This window comes from Lissotriton helveticus, chromosome 3_1 (assembly GCF_964261635.1).
Source record: "Lissotriton helveticus chromosome 3_1, aLisHel1.1, whole genome shotgun sequence".
Classification (NCBI taxonomy): domain Eukaryota; kingdom Metazoa; phylum Chordata; class Amphibia; order Caudata; family Salamandridae; genus Lissotriton; species Lissotriton helveticus.
This window is the reverse complement of record NC_136061.1, coordinates 1535937349-1535951721: the sequence shown is the minus strand read 5'-3', so window position 1 is coordinate 1535951721 and position 14373 is coordinate 1535937349. Positions and strand designations below refer to the sequence as shown.

General features: G+C 52.4%; 1 protein-coding gene across 1 annotated transcript in view; it reads left to right on the top strand.

Moving 5' to 3' along the window:
- The window catches only part of CXCR5 (C-X-C motif chemokine receptor 5), an 85300-nt gene extending 71273 nt beyond the window's left edge, over positions 1-14027 (top strand). Inside the window, exon 2 of the mRNA XM_078682218.1 lies at positions 10475-14027. Within this exon, the coding sequence (XP_078538344.1) occupies positions 10475-11596 (1122 nt within the window). The 3' untranslated portion in view covers positions 11597-14027. The remainder of the gene's footprint in view (positions 1-10474) is intronic.
- Positions 14028-14373: the final 346 nt, after the last annotated feature.

Genomic DNA, 14373 nt, shown 5'->3' with positions numbered 1-14373 from the left:
TTTGTACCACTTGCAGTCTGGCCACCGATGTTTTGGGCAGACCGTGGTAGATCGCATTAGAAAAATCTAAGCGGGAGAGGACGAGGGCCATGATGACCTGTAGGAGGGCGTCAGGTGTGAAAAGAGATGCCACCTTCCTGATCCTGCGTAGCTGGTAGATGCAGGACGAGACTACCGTCCCCACCTGTGGCCCGAGGGATAGACCGGAGTCAATTGTGACCCCCAAGCTCTTCACCGTGGCCACGGGGGTGGGAGAGGGACCAAGTTCCGCCGGCCAAAATTGTGGCCCCCAGGAAGTGGCGCTCCTACCGGGAAGGAGGAGCTCCGTCTTCCCGGGGTTCAATTTAAGCTGGTTATGGCCCATCCACTGGAGAATGTGGGACATGACTGCCTGGAAATTAGGGATAGCAGAAGGGGAGTTGAGAGAAAAGATGAGTTGCAGGTCGTCCGCGTAGTTAAACACGGTAACGTCCCACTGCCTCAAGGAAAAAAGAAGGGGGCGAAGATAGAGGTTGAAAAGAAGAGGGGATAGCGAAGAGCCCTGGGGGACCCCACAGGGCGAGCACTCCCTGGGGGCCCTGAAAGTGCCAAGGCTAAGGGTCTGAGACCTGCCGGTCAAAAAAGATTTGACCCAGGCCAGCGCCAGGCCCTGGATGCCAGCCTGCTCGACACGGTGGAGAAGGATGTTATGGTCCACCGTGTCGAAGGCGGCCGACAGATCTAGTAGTACCAGGGCCTGGGGGGTACCCTTATCCACCCCGTCTCTCAAGGCATCCAGCACCGCCAAGATCACAGTCTCCGTGGAGTGGCCGGGTCTGAAGCCGGCCTGATTGGCCTCGAGAAAGTTGGAGCTCTCGATAAACTGAGAGAGACAGGTGGTAACGTGGGCCTCCAGGATTTTAGAGAAGAAGGGTAAGAGGGAGATGGGACGGTAATTTGCTGGAACGGCGGGATCCGCCCCTGGCTTCTTCAAGAGAGGCACCAGAACGGCTTCCTTGAAGGGGCCAGGTACCGTACCAGAGGAGAGAGAAGAATTCAACAGAGGGAGGATGCAGTTGGGTAGAGAATGGCAGATGGCCCGAAGTATGGACGGGGGGCAGCAGTCGTCAGGAGATCCGGACTTGACGCGAGTGGCAAGAGTAGCCAGAGAAGTGGGGTCCAGAGAGGGGAATTGTGTGAATGAGACAGGGTTGTAAGGAGGGGAAGCAGAACCAGCGCCAGGAAGGGCAGCTGGGATGGTGTCCTTGATCAACACAATTTTTTCTAAAAAATAGGTGCTAAGAGCATTACATGCTTCCTGTGTGGCAACCTGGGTAGGAAGCGTCCTGGAGTCTGAGGTAAATTCATTAAGAATTTAAAAAAAAATTTTAGACTGACACGGGGCCGATAGGATTTTTCCTGATGCATAGGTTTTTTTTTGCTGTAAGGATTGCACATTTATACCTATTCCGAGCAGCCACATAGGCATCTCTGCTTAGGGGGTGATAATCTCTCCTCCACTTACGCTCAAGTTGACGGAGTTCCAGGTGGAGAGATTTGAGGTGAGGGGTAAACCATTTGTGGGAGTTATTGTGCCTGGATTAGGGGAACTTGATTAGGGGGGCAAAGATGTCGCTGGCTGTCGTGAGCCAGTCGGCTACCGACCCGCAGAGCCTGTCGACACTATTGTCGTCAGGCAGCAGAGGGTAAGTTTGAGATAAATGGGCTACAAGTTTAGGAGGGTCCACCGCCTTCCACTTGCGAGCCATGCCGCCCTCCCGCAGGGGGGCCCTAATCTGGCCGGCCACCGATATGGTGGTGTCGATCATAGAGTGATCCGACCACACGCAAGGTGTTATTAACGGGGGTGAGGACTTGACCCCATGGGTCCAAATATGATCAAGGATGTGGCCACCCTTATGGGTGGCAGACCTGACCTGTTGGATGAAGTCCAGGCTCGACAGACCCTCGAACAGTTCGAGGGCATGCGGGCCGGCGTCCTCGTGCTGAAACCAATAATTAAAGTCACCGATGATGACAGTACGGGGAAAGGAGGTGGTAATGTTGGTGAGTTGGTCAATAAAGGCTGAGGGGAAAGACGGCATGGGGTGGGGAGGGCGATAGAGTACCACGAGGGTAACTGCCCCTGCCTCTGTCCCAAGGCTGAGGACCAAGGTGTCTACTTCCGGCAGGGTCATAGTCGCAGAGGTGATGATCTTCAGATCCTTGCGTATGACCGCCGCTACCCCTCCCCCTGCGCGACCTCCTGAGCGGTTGGTGTTTAGCAGGAAGTAGTCTGGGGGGAGAGCTGCTAAGATGTCAGGAAGTGAGTCATCAGTGAGCCAGGTCTCTGATAACAATAGGGCGTCAGGGCTCTCGGTAAGAAGTAAGTGCAAGATATCGGCCTGGTGCTTAACCATGGATCTTGTATTCAGGTAGAGGACCCGTACCAGTGACTCAATGGGGGCTGGAGCCACAGGTACTGGCATAGACCCGAGACGGGGAGCTGAAGTACCGGCAAGACCAAGGGATGTAATGTGGGTCCAGGTATCGAGGGGGAGGGGGCTGGCGGAGGCGTGTAGGCGCCTCAATGCAGCGGGGGAATAGGAAATAAAGATAGCAGCATCCCCGGCCCCTGGGCCCGTCCGGCCGCGGACGGGCGCAGACGGGCTTGACTCTGGTGCGACTCCGGCGCGATGCCGGCGCGCCCGCTGCGCTCGTCCGCTGCGCGGCCGCATAGTGGGCATTTAAATAGGCAGGTGACGCCGGAGGTGGGAGGAGCCAACAGGGCGGGAGGAGTGGAATTAAAAGTAAATAATGGCGTCGAACGCTAGCAGTCAGCGTGACAAGAGCTGCTCTTCGATCAGCAGAGAGTGAGGAGTATTAAAAACCAGGTAAAGCGCCCAGCGCGCGCGAGCCCTCTGCCACAGGGCTGCTCGTCTGTTCACCTCGGAGGAAAAGGGGGCGTGGCCTAAATAGGCAGGTGACGCCGGAGGTGGGAGGAGCCAACAGGGCGGGGGGAGTGGAATTAAAAGTAAATAATGGCGTCGAACGCTAGCAGTCAGCGTGACAAGAGCTGCTCTTCGATCAGCAGAGCGTGAGGAGTATTAAAAACCAGGTAAAGCGCCCAGCGCGCGCGAGCCCTCTGCCACAGGGCTGCTCGTCTGTTCACCTCGGAGGAAAAGGGGGCGTGGCCTAAATAGGCAGGTGACGCCGGAGGTGGGAGGAGCCAACAGGGCAGGAGGAGTGGAATTAAAAGTAAATAATGGCGTCGAACGCTAGCAGTCAGCGTGACAAGAGCTGCTCTTCGATCAGCAGAGAGTGAGGAGTATTAAAAACCAGGTAAAGCGCCCAGCGCGCGCGAGCCCTCTGCCACAGGGCTGCTCGTCTGTTCACCTCGGAGGAAAAGGGGGCGTGGCCTAAATAGGCAGGTGACGCCGGAGGTGGGAGGAGCCAATAGGGCGGGGGGAGCGGAATTAAAAGTAAATAATGGCGTCGAACGCTAGCAGTCAGCGTGACAAGAGCTGCTCTTCGATCAGCAGAGAGTGAGGAGTATTAAAAACCAGGTAAAGCGCCCAGCGCGCGCGAGCCCTCTGCCACAGGGCTGCTCGTCTGTTCACCTCGGAGGAAAAGGGGGCGTGGCCTAAATAGGCAGGTGACACCGGAGGTGGGAGGAGCCAACAGGGCGGGGGGAGTGGAATTAAAAGTAAATAATGGCGTCGAACGCTAGCAGTCAGCGTGACAAGAGCTGCTCTTCGATCAGCAGAGAGTGAGGAGTATTAAAAACCAGGTAAAGCGCCCAGCGCGCGCGAGCCCTCTGCCACAGGGCTGCTCGTCTGTTCAAGTAGTTTACTTATTAGTACATCATGCAGTACTATTAGTACATCATGCAGTACTGTGAGCAAATTCCTCTGCCTGTTGAATTTTTTTAATCTTTGTTTTGCTGAGCGGTTTGAAGGCAAAAAAAACGGTAACGAGTGAAGATGAAAGGTAATCAGTCACAAGGCGAGGAAACTGATATAGTGAGATAGACTATGCAAAGCAGAAAGAGACAGCAGATGAGTGAACATAGGAAAGGTGTGTTGAGAAATCCGGTGTTCACAGTTTGCACGTTTTTTTTGTTATTTTGACAGAGAAGGAGCCTATAGGGCTGTCCATTTTTGTGTGCAATACCTGAATGATCTGTTTCTTCAACGCATGCGCCAAACTGACCTTGGACATGTTTGTGCAGCGTTGTTTTGTGCCCTTACGCTCCCTGTCCAGGTCAATGGAGTGGCCTCTTTCAGCTTCGCCCAGTGGGGCACTTGCACGCTGGTGATTGATGACCAAAAGTGGTATTCTTTAAGTCTGAGTGTATGTATCTGGCTCAGTTGTGTGCGTGGGACCCAGCCATGGTGTGCATTACTAGCAGATGAAGTAACAAGGGCTATTATGTTTCTTGCTGAATATTATTTTATAGCGTGTGACAAATTATCTGCCTCTTGGAGCACATACCCACAGAAATATTTAAAAGGATAGCATATGTAATATCACACACCCCTACAAATATAGCAGGACTTTGTTGGATTTAATACACAGGTGTGTAGTTCTTTTATACCGACAAAGATCACCTTTCTTGCAATTTGTGAAGAAAACGTGGTTTATGTTACCTCTTCGTCTGTGCAAACTTTCTGTGTGCATGGATGTGTCAGATAGGCTCCGAATGGGTTTTCGCGGGTCAAGGTTCCGTCGGCTGAAGGAGCAAGACTATTTTTAGCCGGCATAAGGTCAGGAAGCCCTCGGAGACCGCGAGGGCTACAATAAAATCTATTGATCAGCCTCTGGTGAGAAACAAAAAAAAAACCTATCCGCGTCCTCTGCACGTCTTTGAGGAGATAAAATAAGCAGTGGATTAGGGCAGCCCATCCGGGGAAACCGAAAGCGATCGCCTTTGTCAAAAACAAAGCCGTGAGTGGTGCGCACGCCCATATGCTTTCAATTATGGCGCCTGTGTCTGAGCACGATAATTGAAAGCATATGGCAGGAAATGCGCGTAATAGACACCAATAGGCCAGGGGCGGAGCTATGCGCCCACTTCTGGCCTATTGGTGTCTATTTTACAAAAGAACACTCAGGGAAAGGCCAATAGCAGGCCGCAAAGGGAAAATCACACGCACAAGTGTGTGCATTTTCCAGGTCCATTTTCAAAACCCGGCCAAAATGACTCTCGCTGCGCGAACACTGCTGCGCTGTGTATCGCTATGCGTGCGACCAAAAAATCACATTAACATTCTAACCTGGCAGAAGGCATCGAGGCTTGCACCCAAGTCTTAGTCTTAGTTCTTAACAGTATTGCAGCTCTCCCTTACTTTGGGCATACTTTCTATGCAGCTTTGGGATTTTTATCAACTGTGTTGATCTATTGTGTTTGGTTATAATAGATTTTTTTAAATGTCTAGTTAAGTAATAGTTCATATTGGTTTAACGTAAAAGTAGAAAGAGTTGGATCCTACTTGAGAACATTATAGTGTATTTTATATACAGATGTGTATCCCTTTGCCATTGTTCATTGAGCTGAGAACTTTGGCTGGTCACAGCATAGTCTATACAGATATCAATCAATCAATCATGCCATTTGTATAGCGCACTACTCACCCGGGAGGGTCTCAAGGCGCTTGGGGGGGAGGGGTATGCTACTGCTCGAACAGCCAGGTCTTGAGTTGTTTCCTGAAGGCGAGATGGTCCTGGGTCAGCCGAAGGTGGATGGGGAGGGAGTTCCAAGTCTTGGCAGCCAGGTAAGAGAAGGATCTTCCTCCGGCGGTGGCTCTTCAGATGCGTGGTACGGCTGCGAGGGCGAGGCTGGTGGACCGTAGCTGGCGGGTGGGCGTGTAGAAGGTCAGGCGGTCGTTGAGGTACTTGGGGCCCAGGTCGTGGAGAGACTTGTGTGCGTGGGTGAGGAGCCGGAACGTGATCCTCTTGTCGACGGGGAGCCAGTGCAGGTTCCTCAGGTGGCTGGAGATGTGGCTGCATCGGGGGACATCCAGGATGAGTCGGGCGGAGGCGTTCTGGATGCGCTGGAGTCTTTTCTGTAGCTTGGCTGTGGTTCCGGCGTAGAGGGCGTTTCCGTAGTCCAGTCGGCTGGTGACGAGTGCCTGGGTGACAGTCTTCCTGGTCTCGGTCGGGATCCAGCGGAAGATCTTGCTAAGCATACGCAGGGTGTTGAAGCACGATGAGGAGACGGCGTTGACTTGTCTGGTCATCGAGAGGGAGGGGTCCAGGATGAAGCCCAGGTTGCGTGCGTGGTCGGTTGGCTTGGGTGCGGTGCCCAGGGCTGGGGGCCACCAGGAGTCGTCCCAGGCGGAGGGCGAAGATCCCAGGATGAGGACTTCCGTCTTGACAGAGTTCAGTTTCAGGCACCTGTCCTTCATCCACTCGGCGACGTCTTTCATCCCTTCGTGTAGGCAGGTTCTGGCGGTGTCGGGGTCTCTGGTGAGGGAGAGGATCAGCTGGGTGTCGTCGGCGTAAGAGATGATGTTGAGGTTGTGCTGGCGTGCGATGGCTGCGAGAGGTTTCATGTAGATGTTGAAGAGGGTGGGGCTGAGTGAAGATCCTTGCGGGACGCCGCAGATGACTTCGGTGGCCTCGGAGCGAAACAGGGGGAGGCGGACTCTTTGTGTTCTTCCGGCGAGGAACGAGATGAGCCACTCCAGTGCCTTCTCTTGGATACCGATGTTGCTGAGGCGCTGGACTAGGGTGCGGTGGCAGACCGTGTCGAACGCAGCGGAGAGGTCCAGGAGGATGAGGGCCACTGTGTCCCCCTTGTCGAGCAGGGTCCGGATGTCGTCGGTGGCTGCGATGAGGGCGGTCTCGGTGCTGTGGTTGGCTCTGAAGCCGGACTGCGAGGGGTCGAGGGATCCGTTCGTCTCGAGGAAGGCGGTCAGCTGTCTGTTGACAATCTTCTCGATGACTTTAGCAGGAAAAGGGAGGAGCGAGATGGGGCGGAAGTTTTTGAGATCGGTGGGGTCCGCTGTAGGTTTCTTCAGGAGGGCGCTGATCTCGGCGTGCTTCCAGCTCTCCGGGAAGGTGGCGGTGTTGAAGGAGGCGTTGATGATGTTCCGGAGTTGGGGTGCGATGGTGGAGTCGGCCTTGTTGAAGACGTGGTGTGGGCAGGGGTCGGTCAGTGATCCGGAGTGGATGGTGTTCATCGTGCGGGCTGTGTCTTCGGTGGTCACCGTGGTCCAGGTGCGAAGGGTGGCGGTGGGGGGCATTGGTTCGACGGTTGGGTGCGTGGGTGGGGCGCCGAAGCTGTTGTGGATGTCGGCGATCTTGCGGTGGAAGAACGTGGCGAGGGAGTCGCAGAGGTCTTGTGACGGAGTGATGTCGTTGGTGCCGGTGCTGGGTTGGAGAACTCCTTGACGATAGTGAAGAGCTCTTTGCTGTCGTGGGCGTTGTTGTCCAGTCGTTCCTTCAGGGATTTCTTCTTGGTGGTGCGGATGAGCTGGTGGTGCTTGCGGGTAGCGTGTTTGAGGGCGGTCATGTTGTTGGTGGTCCGGTCGAGGAGCCAGGCTTTCTCGAGGGTGCGGCAGGTCTTCTTGGAGTCCTTGAGGTCGTCGGTGAACCAGGATGCCTTCTTGCTTCTGGGTCTGCTGGGAGGGTTCTTTAGTGGCGCAAGATCGTCGGCGCAGGCGGTCAGCCACTGTGTGAAGTTGCGGGCTGCTTCGTTGGGGTCCGTTGTGTTGGCGGGTGGGCTCTGGCTGAGGGAGGTGGTGAGCTGGTCTGCGGTGATCTTGCTCCAATTCCTGTGAGGTACCTGTTGCGGGTGGTGGTGGGTCGTGGATCTTTTGAAGCTGAAGTGGACGCAGCTGTGGTCGGTCCAGTGGAGTCTGGTGGCGTAGCTGAAGGTGATGTACTTGCTGGAAGAGAAGACGGGATCAAGCGTGTGGCCGGCGTAGTGGGTGGGGGTGTTGACCAGTTGCTTGAGTCCGAGGTTGGCGAGGTTTTCCAGCAGGGCGGTGGTGTTGCGGTCCTTGTTGTTCTCCAGGTGGAAGTTGAGGTCCCGAGGAGGATGTAGTCAGTGGAGGGGAGGGCGTGCGGGCTGATGAAGTCTGTGATGTCTTCGCTGAATTGTGTGCGTGGTCCCGGGGGTCTGTAGACGAGGGTGCCTCTGAGGGTCGTCTTAGGGTCGGTGTGAATCTGGAAGTGGAGATGTTCGGCTGCGGCGAAGGAGTCGTTGGCGTCGGTCGTGATGCGGATGGTGTTCCTGTGGACGATGGCGATGCCACCTCCGGTCTGGTTGATGCGGTCCCTCCTGATGATCTTGTTCCCGTCCGGGATGGCGATGGCGATGTCGGGTGCAGAGGAGGCGTTCATCCAGGTTTCCGTGAGGAAGGCGACGTCCGGTGATGTAGCGTCGAGGAGGTTCCAGAGTTCCACGGCGTGTCTGTGGACGGAGCGGGTGTTGATCAGGATGCACTTGAGGTGGTTGCTGCTGGTGTTTGTCTTGGCGGGTGCGGGGCAGGTTCGGAGGCAGGTGAACTTGCAGGTGCAGCAGGTGAAGGGTCCGTGGGTGCGTCTCGGGGTGGCTCGGCAGCAGGCGTGGGTCCGGCCGGCATTGAGTGCGTTGAGAGTGGCGGCGTCGTAGGTCAGTCGGGTCGTCTTGCCTCGGCGGGGAGGGCCAGGGGTCCTGGTGCTGGGCGCGGGCCAGGTGCGGACGGGCGCAGATGGGCTTACCTTTAGCGCGCCTTCGGCGCTCAATCGGCACTCCCACTGCGCGCGTCCGCTGCGCAGTCGCTCTGGGGGCGTCATAAGTAAGGAGCCGGGAGGGAGGAGCAGCTGGGTGGCGGGAGCGGGGCGGCAAATGGAATCACAGGGGGGCGGGGCCGCAGGGAGGCAGCGGCGGGAAATTCCAAGAAGCAGCGGGAAATTCCCAGTAGCAGCGGGAAATTCCCAGGAGCAGCGGGCAGCGAGCGAAGAATTCTGCAGGCAGGAGGCGGCAAAGGCAGGCAGGAGCGGCAGCAGTGAGTGGGGCGACCAAGCCCTGTGGAGGGCTGAGCGGTCAGATATGAATACTAGATAGCAACATTAACCTGGTGAAATAGCTCTGACGCAGTGTTGTACGTGTGACTGTGTTGCATGTTTTAAGCCATCTATCTTTGAGTGGTTCTAATGTGTGTGTTCTCTTGGTGTTGGATGAGTGCTGTAAAGTTGCCACTTACATGGGTTTGGTGCCTTGGTGTGCTTCTGAGGTGCAAGAGGGTCCATCCAGCCTGTTTTGTTTTAGAAAGGCAAATTGTAAGTATAATTGAGAAAATGTTGTACAGTAAATATTTTTAGGTAGAAGGGACTTTTGGGTGTCCAATGGCTCCTAATTAAGGCATATAGGCATGGTGTTTGGTGCATGTGGTGAGGTTTCTCTGTTGTTAATGCATGGTCCAGAAGAGAGCTACATGCGTGTGTGGTGTTTATGCGTCTGTGAGCGAGAAAACAGACTAAGAAATAAAAGGGGGGTGAGACAGAGTTACAGATAAAGATACAGACAGGGATTAACAATGGGAATCCATTATCCTTCCACCTTGTACTTCTGGAGTGATCCCCTCAGGGCCAGCCTCTTCATGGATGTCCAAGAGAAACCTTGTACTTGGTTCTTGGTGGGCTCCTGGAGGGCTGCAGACCTGTCTATGACCCCAATAGAGGTGAGTGGTGGTGAGAAATTTGGCAAGGAGATAAGAAATATTTCCACATGGGATATGGTGATTGTTACCAGTAGTACGTCTGCTGTAGAGGTAGGTTGGAGTCAAGGGCAGGTGAAGAATGTAAGCAGAAAGAATACTCTATTGGGAACCAAAGTAACATGTGCACTTCATCCCGGAATCCTGATGCTCTGATGAGGAAGCCATTTGCAAGTGTTGGTAGCATTGGTATGCTACTTATGGGGATATTCATATAACCACAGTCCCATGAGCTAGAGGGGCTCCCAAATAACAGGAATGATATATGTCGGGCTACGAGTTGGAAATAGGCACCTTGTGCTCTTAACTTGTGTCCATGAACATAAGATGTAGACATTCCAAATGAATAACTTAGGGCAGAAAATTATAGTTTGTTACTCTTTGACAGTGTTACTTTGTGTATTTTTCTAAGGTGTGTAAAAGTGCAAAGTCTGGAGTGTAAATCACTCTACTGAGAATTACGAAGTCTAGTAGAAGTGACTAGTTATTAACTACAACACCTGAATGTGAACAGAGGCAGACTGGCCCAAGAGGAAATGTGGAGAATTGGTTCCTGGACATGTCAGTGTCTCAGAAAGGCCCAAAGATCTATGGGCAGAATGTCTATCTCGTGCAGCGTAACAGGCCACACCCTCACAAAATGCTGGGAGGGTTGAGGTACAGTTTGTTGCAATCCCTCTGGCCCTCTAATAGGACAGTCTATCTCTGATTATGAAACACTCTTCCTTCAAGGTGACGAATGGTAGTGTAAGTATCATTCACTCATTTACCTATTTCTTTATCAACAGAGTGGTCTGGATTTATCCTATGAGATGAACTACAGCAGCAACAACTTCACATATCCTGGCTTTGTTTGCCCCGCCTTGGAATCCACCACTCGGGAAGGCAGATCCAACTTCCTCTCCTTCCAGATGCACTTCATCCTGTGCGGCTACTTGCTGGTCTTCATCATGGGAGTGGCAGGTAATGGCCTAATGCTGGCTATCCTCATGCGCTACCAGCATGCGCGCCGGCTGACTGAGAACTACCTGCTACACCTGGCCATCGCTGACCTTCTGCTGCTTCTCACCTTCCCCTTTGCCATGGTCGAGGTCCTTGCCGGGTGGATCTTCGGTGAGTTCCTCTGCAGGACAGTGTACTCCATCCACAAGGTCAACTTTTACAGTAGCAGTCTGCTCTTGGGCTGCATCAGCGTGGACCGCTACCTGGCTGTGGTGCACGCTGTGCACACCTATAAAAGGAGGAATCCTGCCTCCATCCACCTGACCTGCTTGGCGGTGTGGCTTCTGTGCCTTCTGCTGGCAGCGCCATCCCTCATTATGCTGGAGGTGTCCAATGTAAATGGTGTCGGTGGCAGAATCGATGCCAATGGCAGCAGCAACCCAAGCTACAACTACAGTAGGTGCGTCTACTCACAGTTCTCGTACAGCAGCAGATGGTGGCATGCCAACCGCTTTGTGTACCACCTGGTGGGCTTCATGGTGCCCCTGTTGGTCATGAGCGTCTGCTATGCAGCCATTGTGCGGGCCCTCTGCAGATCGAAAGGCTTCGGGAAGCAGAAGGCAGTGCGAGTTGCCCTGGTCATCACCAGCGTTTTCTTCCTCTGCTGGACCCCATACAACATTGTCATCTTCCTGGACACCTTGCTGGAGCTGGAAGCAGTGCAGGACTGCAGCCTGAGTCAATACCTCCCTGGCGCCATTGTCGTGACAGAAGCACTGGGCTTCCTGCACTGCTGTCTCAACCCCATCCTCTACGCCTTCATTAGTGTCAAATTCCGCCAGGAGCTCGTGAGGGTGCTGGGACAGATGGGCTGCCTGGGTCAGAGGGGGCTGCAGCGGGTGCTTCAACTAAACAAAAGAAGCAGTGGGACTGACTCGGACAATGCCACCTCTGTCTCAACCTACTGAGGTGGATCCGTCGTGGAGGTCGGACAGACAACAACCGCTGCTTTGCCAGAAATTACACCTAAGAATTCATGGGAGGGGAGCTCTGGAGTTTCCGCCAGTCCCAAAATCCTGTATTTGTCTACCTTAAGCAGAGAAGAGACTGAGGCAGAATTAGGCCGAGGCACAACTTCACCGCCCTTGACATTACACAGAGGAGGTTCTTGGCACCTAGAAGCAGGATCCACACAAACACAGCACCCCAACTTGAGCAACAATCCCATTCTGAATCTTCCAGCTCCTGAGTTGGGAGTTTACTCTTCAATGCATAAGAGTCCCATTAGTTACAATGCACCTTCTATACAGAGCTATATGTGTTTATGAATGGCTCAGTATCTTCAGTTCAAGCCTCTGTCCTTTTACTGAAGACATTTCTACTGACAAATAGGCATGACAGATTTGGGGGGAAAGAATAAGGATACCCAAGTCTATTACCTGGGTGTCAATGGAGGCTCTCCCTCCCTTGCTCAAAACAGATGCCCATTTTCAAAAGTGAATTTAACAGAGAAATATGGTAATAAAGGAATTGGAATTTCTAAAGTAAGCCAGGGTGGGGAACTGTGATCCGCCAGCGGAGTTTTGCCAACCTTGCGCTCCATTGGAAACACGGAGTTCAGGCAAAACTCCGACTCCGCGGCGGAGCGGAGTTAGCCCTTGACAACGCCCAAAGAAAAACATTAAAAAAGCACTTACCTGCTCTAGCGTGTCTGATCTGCCCTCCTCCTTGCCGTGGTCTCTCTCCTCCTCACCATCCTCATCCTCGGCAGTCGCAAACCCCAACTTTGTACGTCTTGGGAGGACTGTGCATGCAAGGAGGGCAGCCCGGAGATGCCAGAGCAGGTAAGTGGTTTTTAAAAAATGTTTTTTACTGTGAGAGGGTGGAGCAGAGCGGAGTTCCACAGAGTTGTTTTTTTTACTCTGTGGAACTCTGCTTAGTGGCACTCTACATACTACACCCAGGGTTAATCTAAAGACACTCGTGCTTCTGTCAAAAAGTATGCATAGGTGGAAGAGTCCGCTAAAGTCCTAGCAGTATATGTGGTCAGAGCAGGGGCATGGAACTAGGCCTTTACTTTAAATCTAGCCACATTGTGGACGAGAAACTAATGGGTAGTCAGCTAACTCCAATGTTCCCAATGTAATCTTCTCTGGAGGTGGAAATTACAGAGACGGTAAACCTTAAGTTCCTTCTCTATTGTTTTTACAACACCTAGAGGACAGTCTTAAATGCAGGCCAAAAGACAGGGGTGCATTTTCGAGGGGTAGGTCCCCCATTAATGACAGGAACCATTGCATTGAGGGTAAGATCTTCATAGACACAGCCAAACTAGCACTGCAGTCACTTGAAAGGCTGTGCTCCACATTAGAGCAGGTGGAAGGGGTTTCTTCAGGAGTGAAATCTCTCTCTCTGGAGGAGGGAGTGGTTGTGTAGTGAATTATACAAGGTGAGGGTAGCTAGGACCTTGCAGCCATGCTCTTAGGACAGTGAATTATAGGATCTGAAGGTACTTTAGACGTTGCAACCCTGGACTGTCGACATTGAACACCTCTTCTTGCCCTAAGCATGGTAAAATGTCAGAAGGAAAAAGTGCCGAGTTGGACAGTGCCGGCACACCATGAAGGGAGGTAAACTCTCCCAGACCTAGAGCAAGAAATACTACAATAGTACCCCTGTGTCTTTAAGCTTCATTGGAGGAAACGCATGAAGTCAACACCAATAATCACTTAGTAAAAGGAAAAGAAATGTAAATGTGTGTAGGAGACAGCTAACTTTCACCTCAGACTATATCTAGCCTAGAAGTGCATACAAATGTTCACAAGCTATTAAACATTCAGCTGGTTCATGAAGTGGCAGCAGCCCTGCTGTGAAGTGCTGTTGACTTCACCCACTGCTCAAGGGTGGGCTTTGTACCTGTTCAGGAAGGTAAAGGTTGTGTCAGTGGCAAACACCACAGCCTTCCAATCCATAGCCTCACTGCCTGAGGCTGCCAGTACCTGATGTACAGGTTCTGTCATATGTATGTTTCTAATCGCACATAAATGTTGTCTGGAGCTACTGCTCCCTTCACATAAATGAGATTAACAACCCACCTTAAAATACATACATCCCTCCTAGGTAGATACAAAAGATACGCAGAATGTCCCTTTTTTGTTTGCTGTATTTAGTTAAATGAACTGTATTCGTTTTTTAAATAGTCTGTTTCACTAAACGCTCTACCAGGTTCAAAGGTCGTTTTGGGGGTAAACATCAACACGCAGCTAGGGTCCTGCTTATATGTTAATTTTTCATTGCAGTGTCATGTAACTTCAATGCTTAGCTTTTTTTGACGAGAAGTTTGTGTATGATTTAAAACAATATTAATAAACAATTGTTTGTTTTTCGTTTAAAAAAAAATCATGGTCTTTTTGTTTTTGAAGCTGCATGAGGCGGTGGGGATCTTCTGTTCCCGCAGAGGCTAGAATCACGTTGATGACCACACCTCAGGTTCGGCTTTAGTTCCTGGTGCATGGACGGATGTGTGACGCAGGAGGAAATACAATGTCCTAACACAGCCAGGGATCAGGAGAAAGAAACCAGAGGCTATCTCAGAGAAGCAGGTTTCTCACCCGTGTTGGCTAGTTTACAAGCACAGCAAATGTTTTTTTTGTTCACATATAGGTCTGTCAGACCTGTTTCAGAAGTTAGGCAGGAGCAATCCGGAAACTCGCTATGGAATCAAGGCTACCTTATTAGAGGTGGA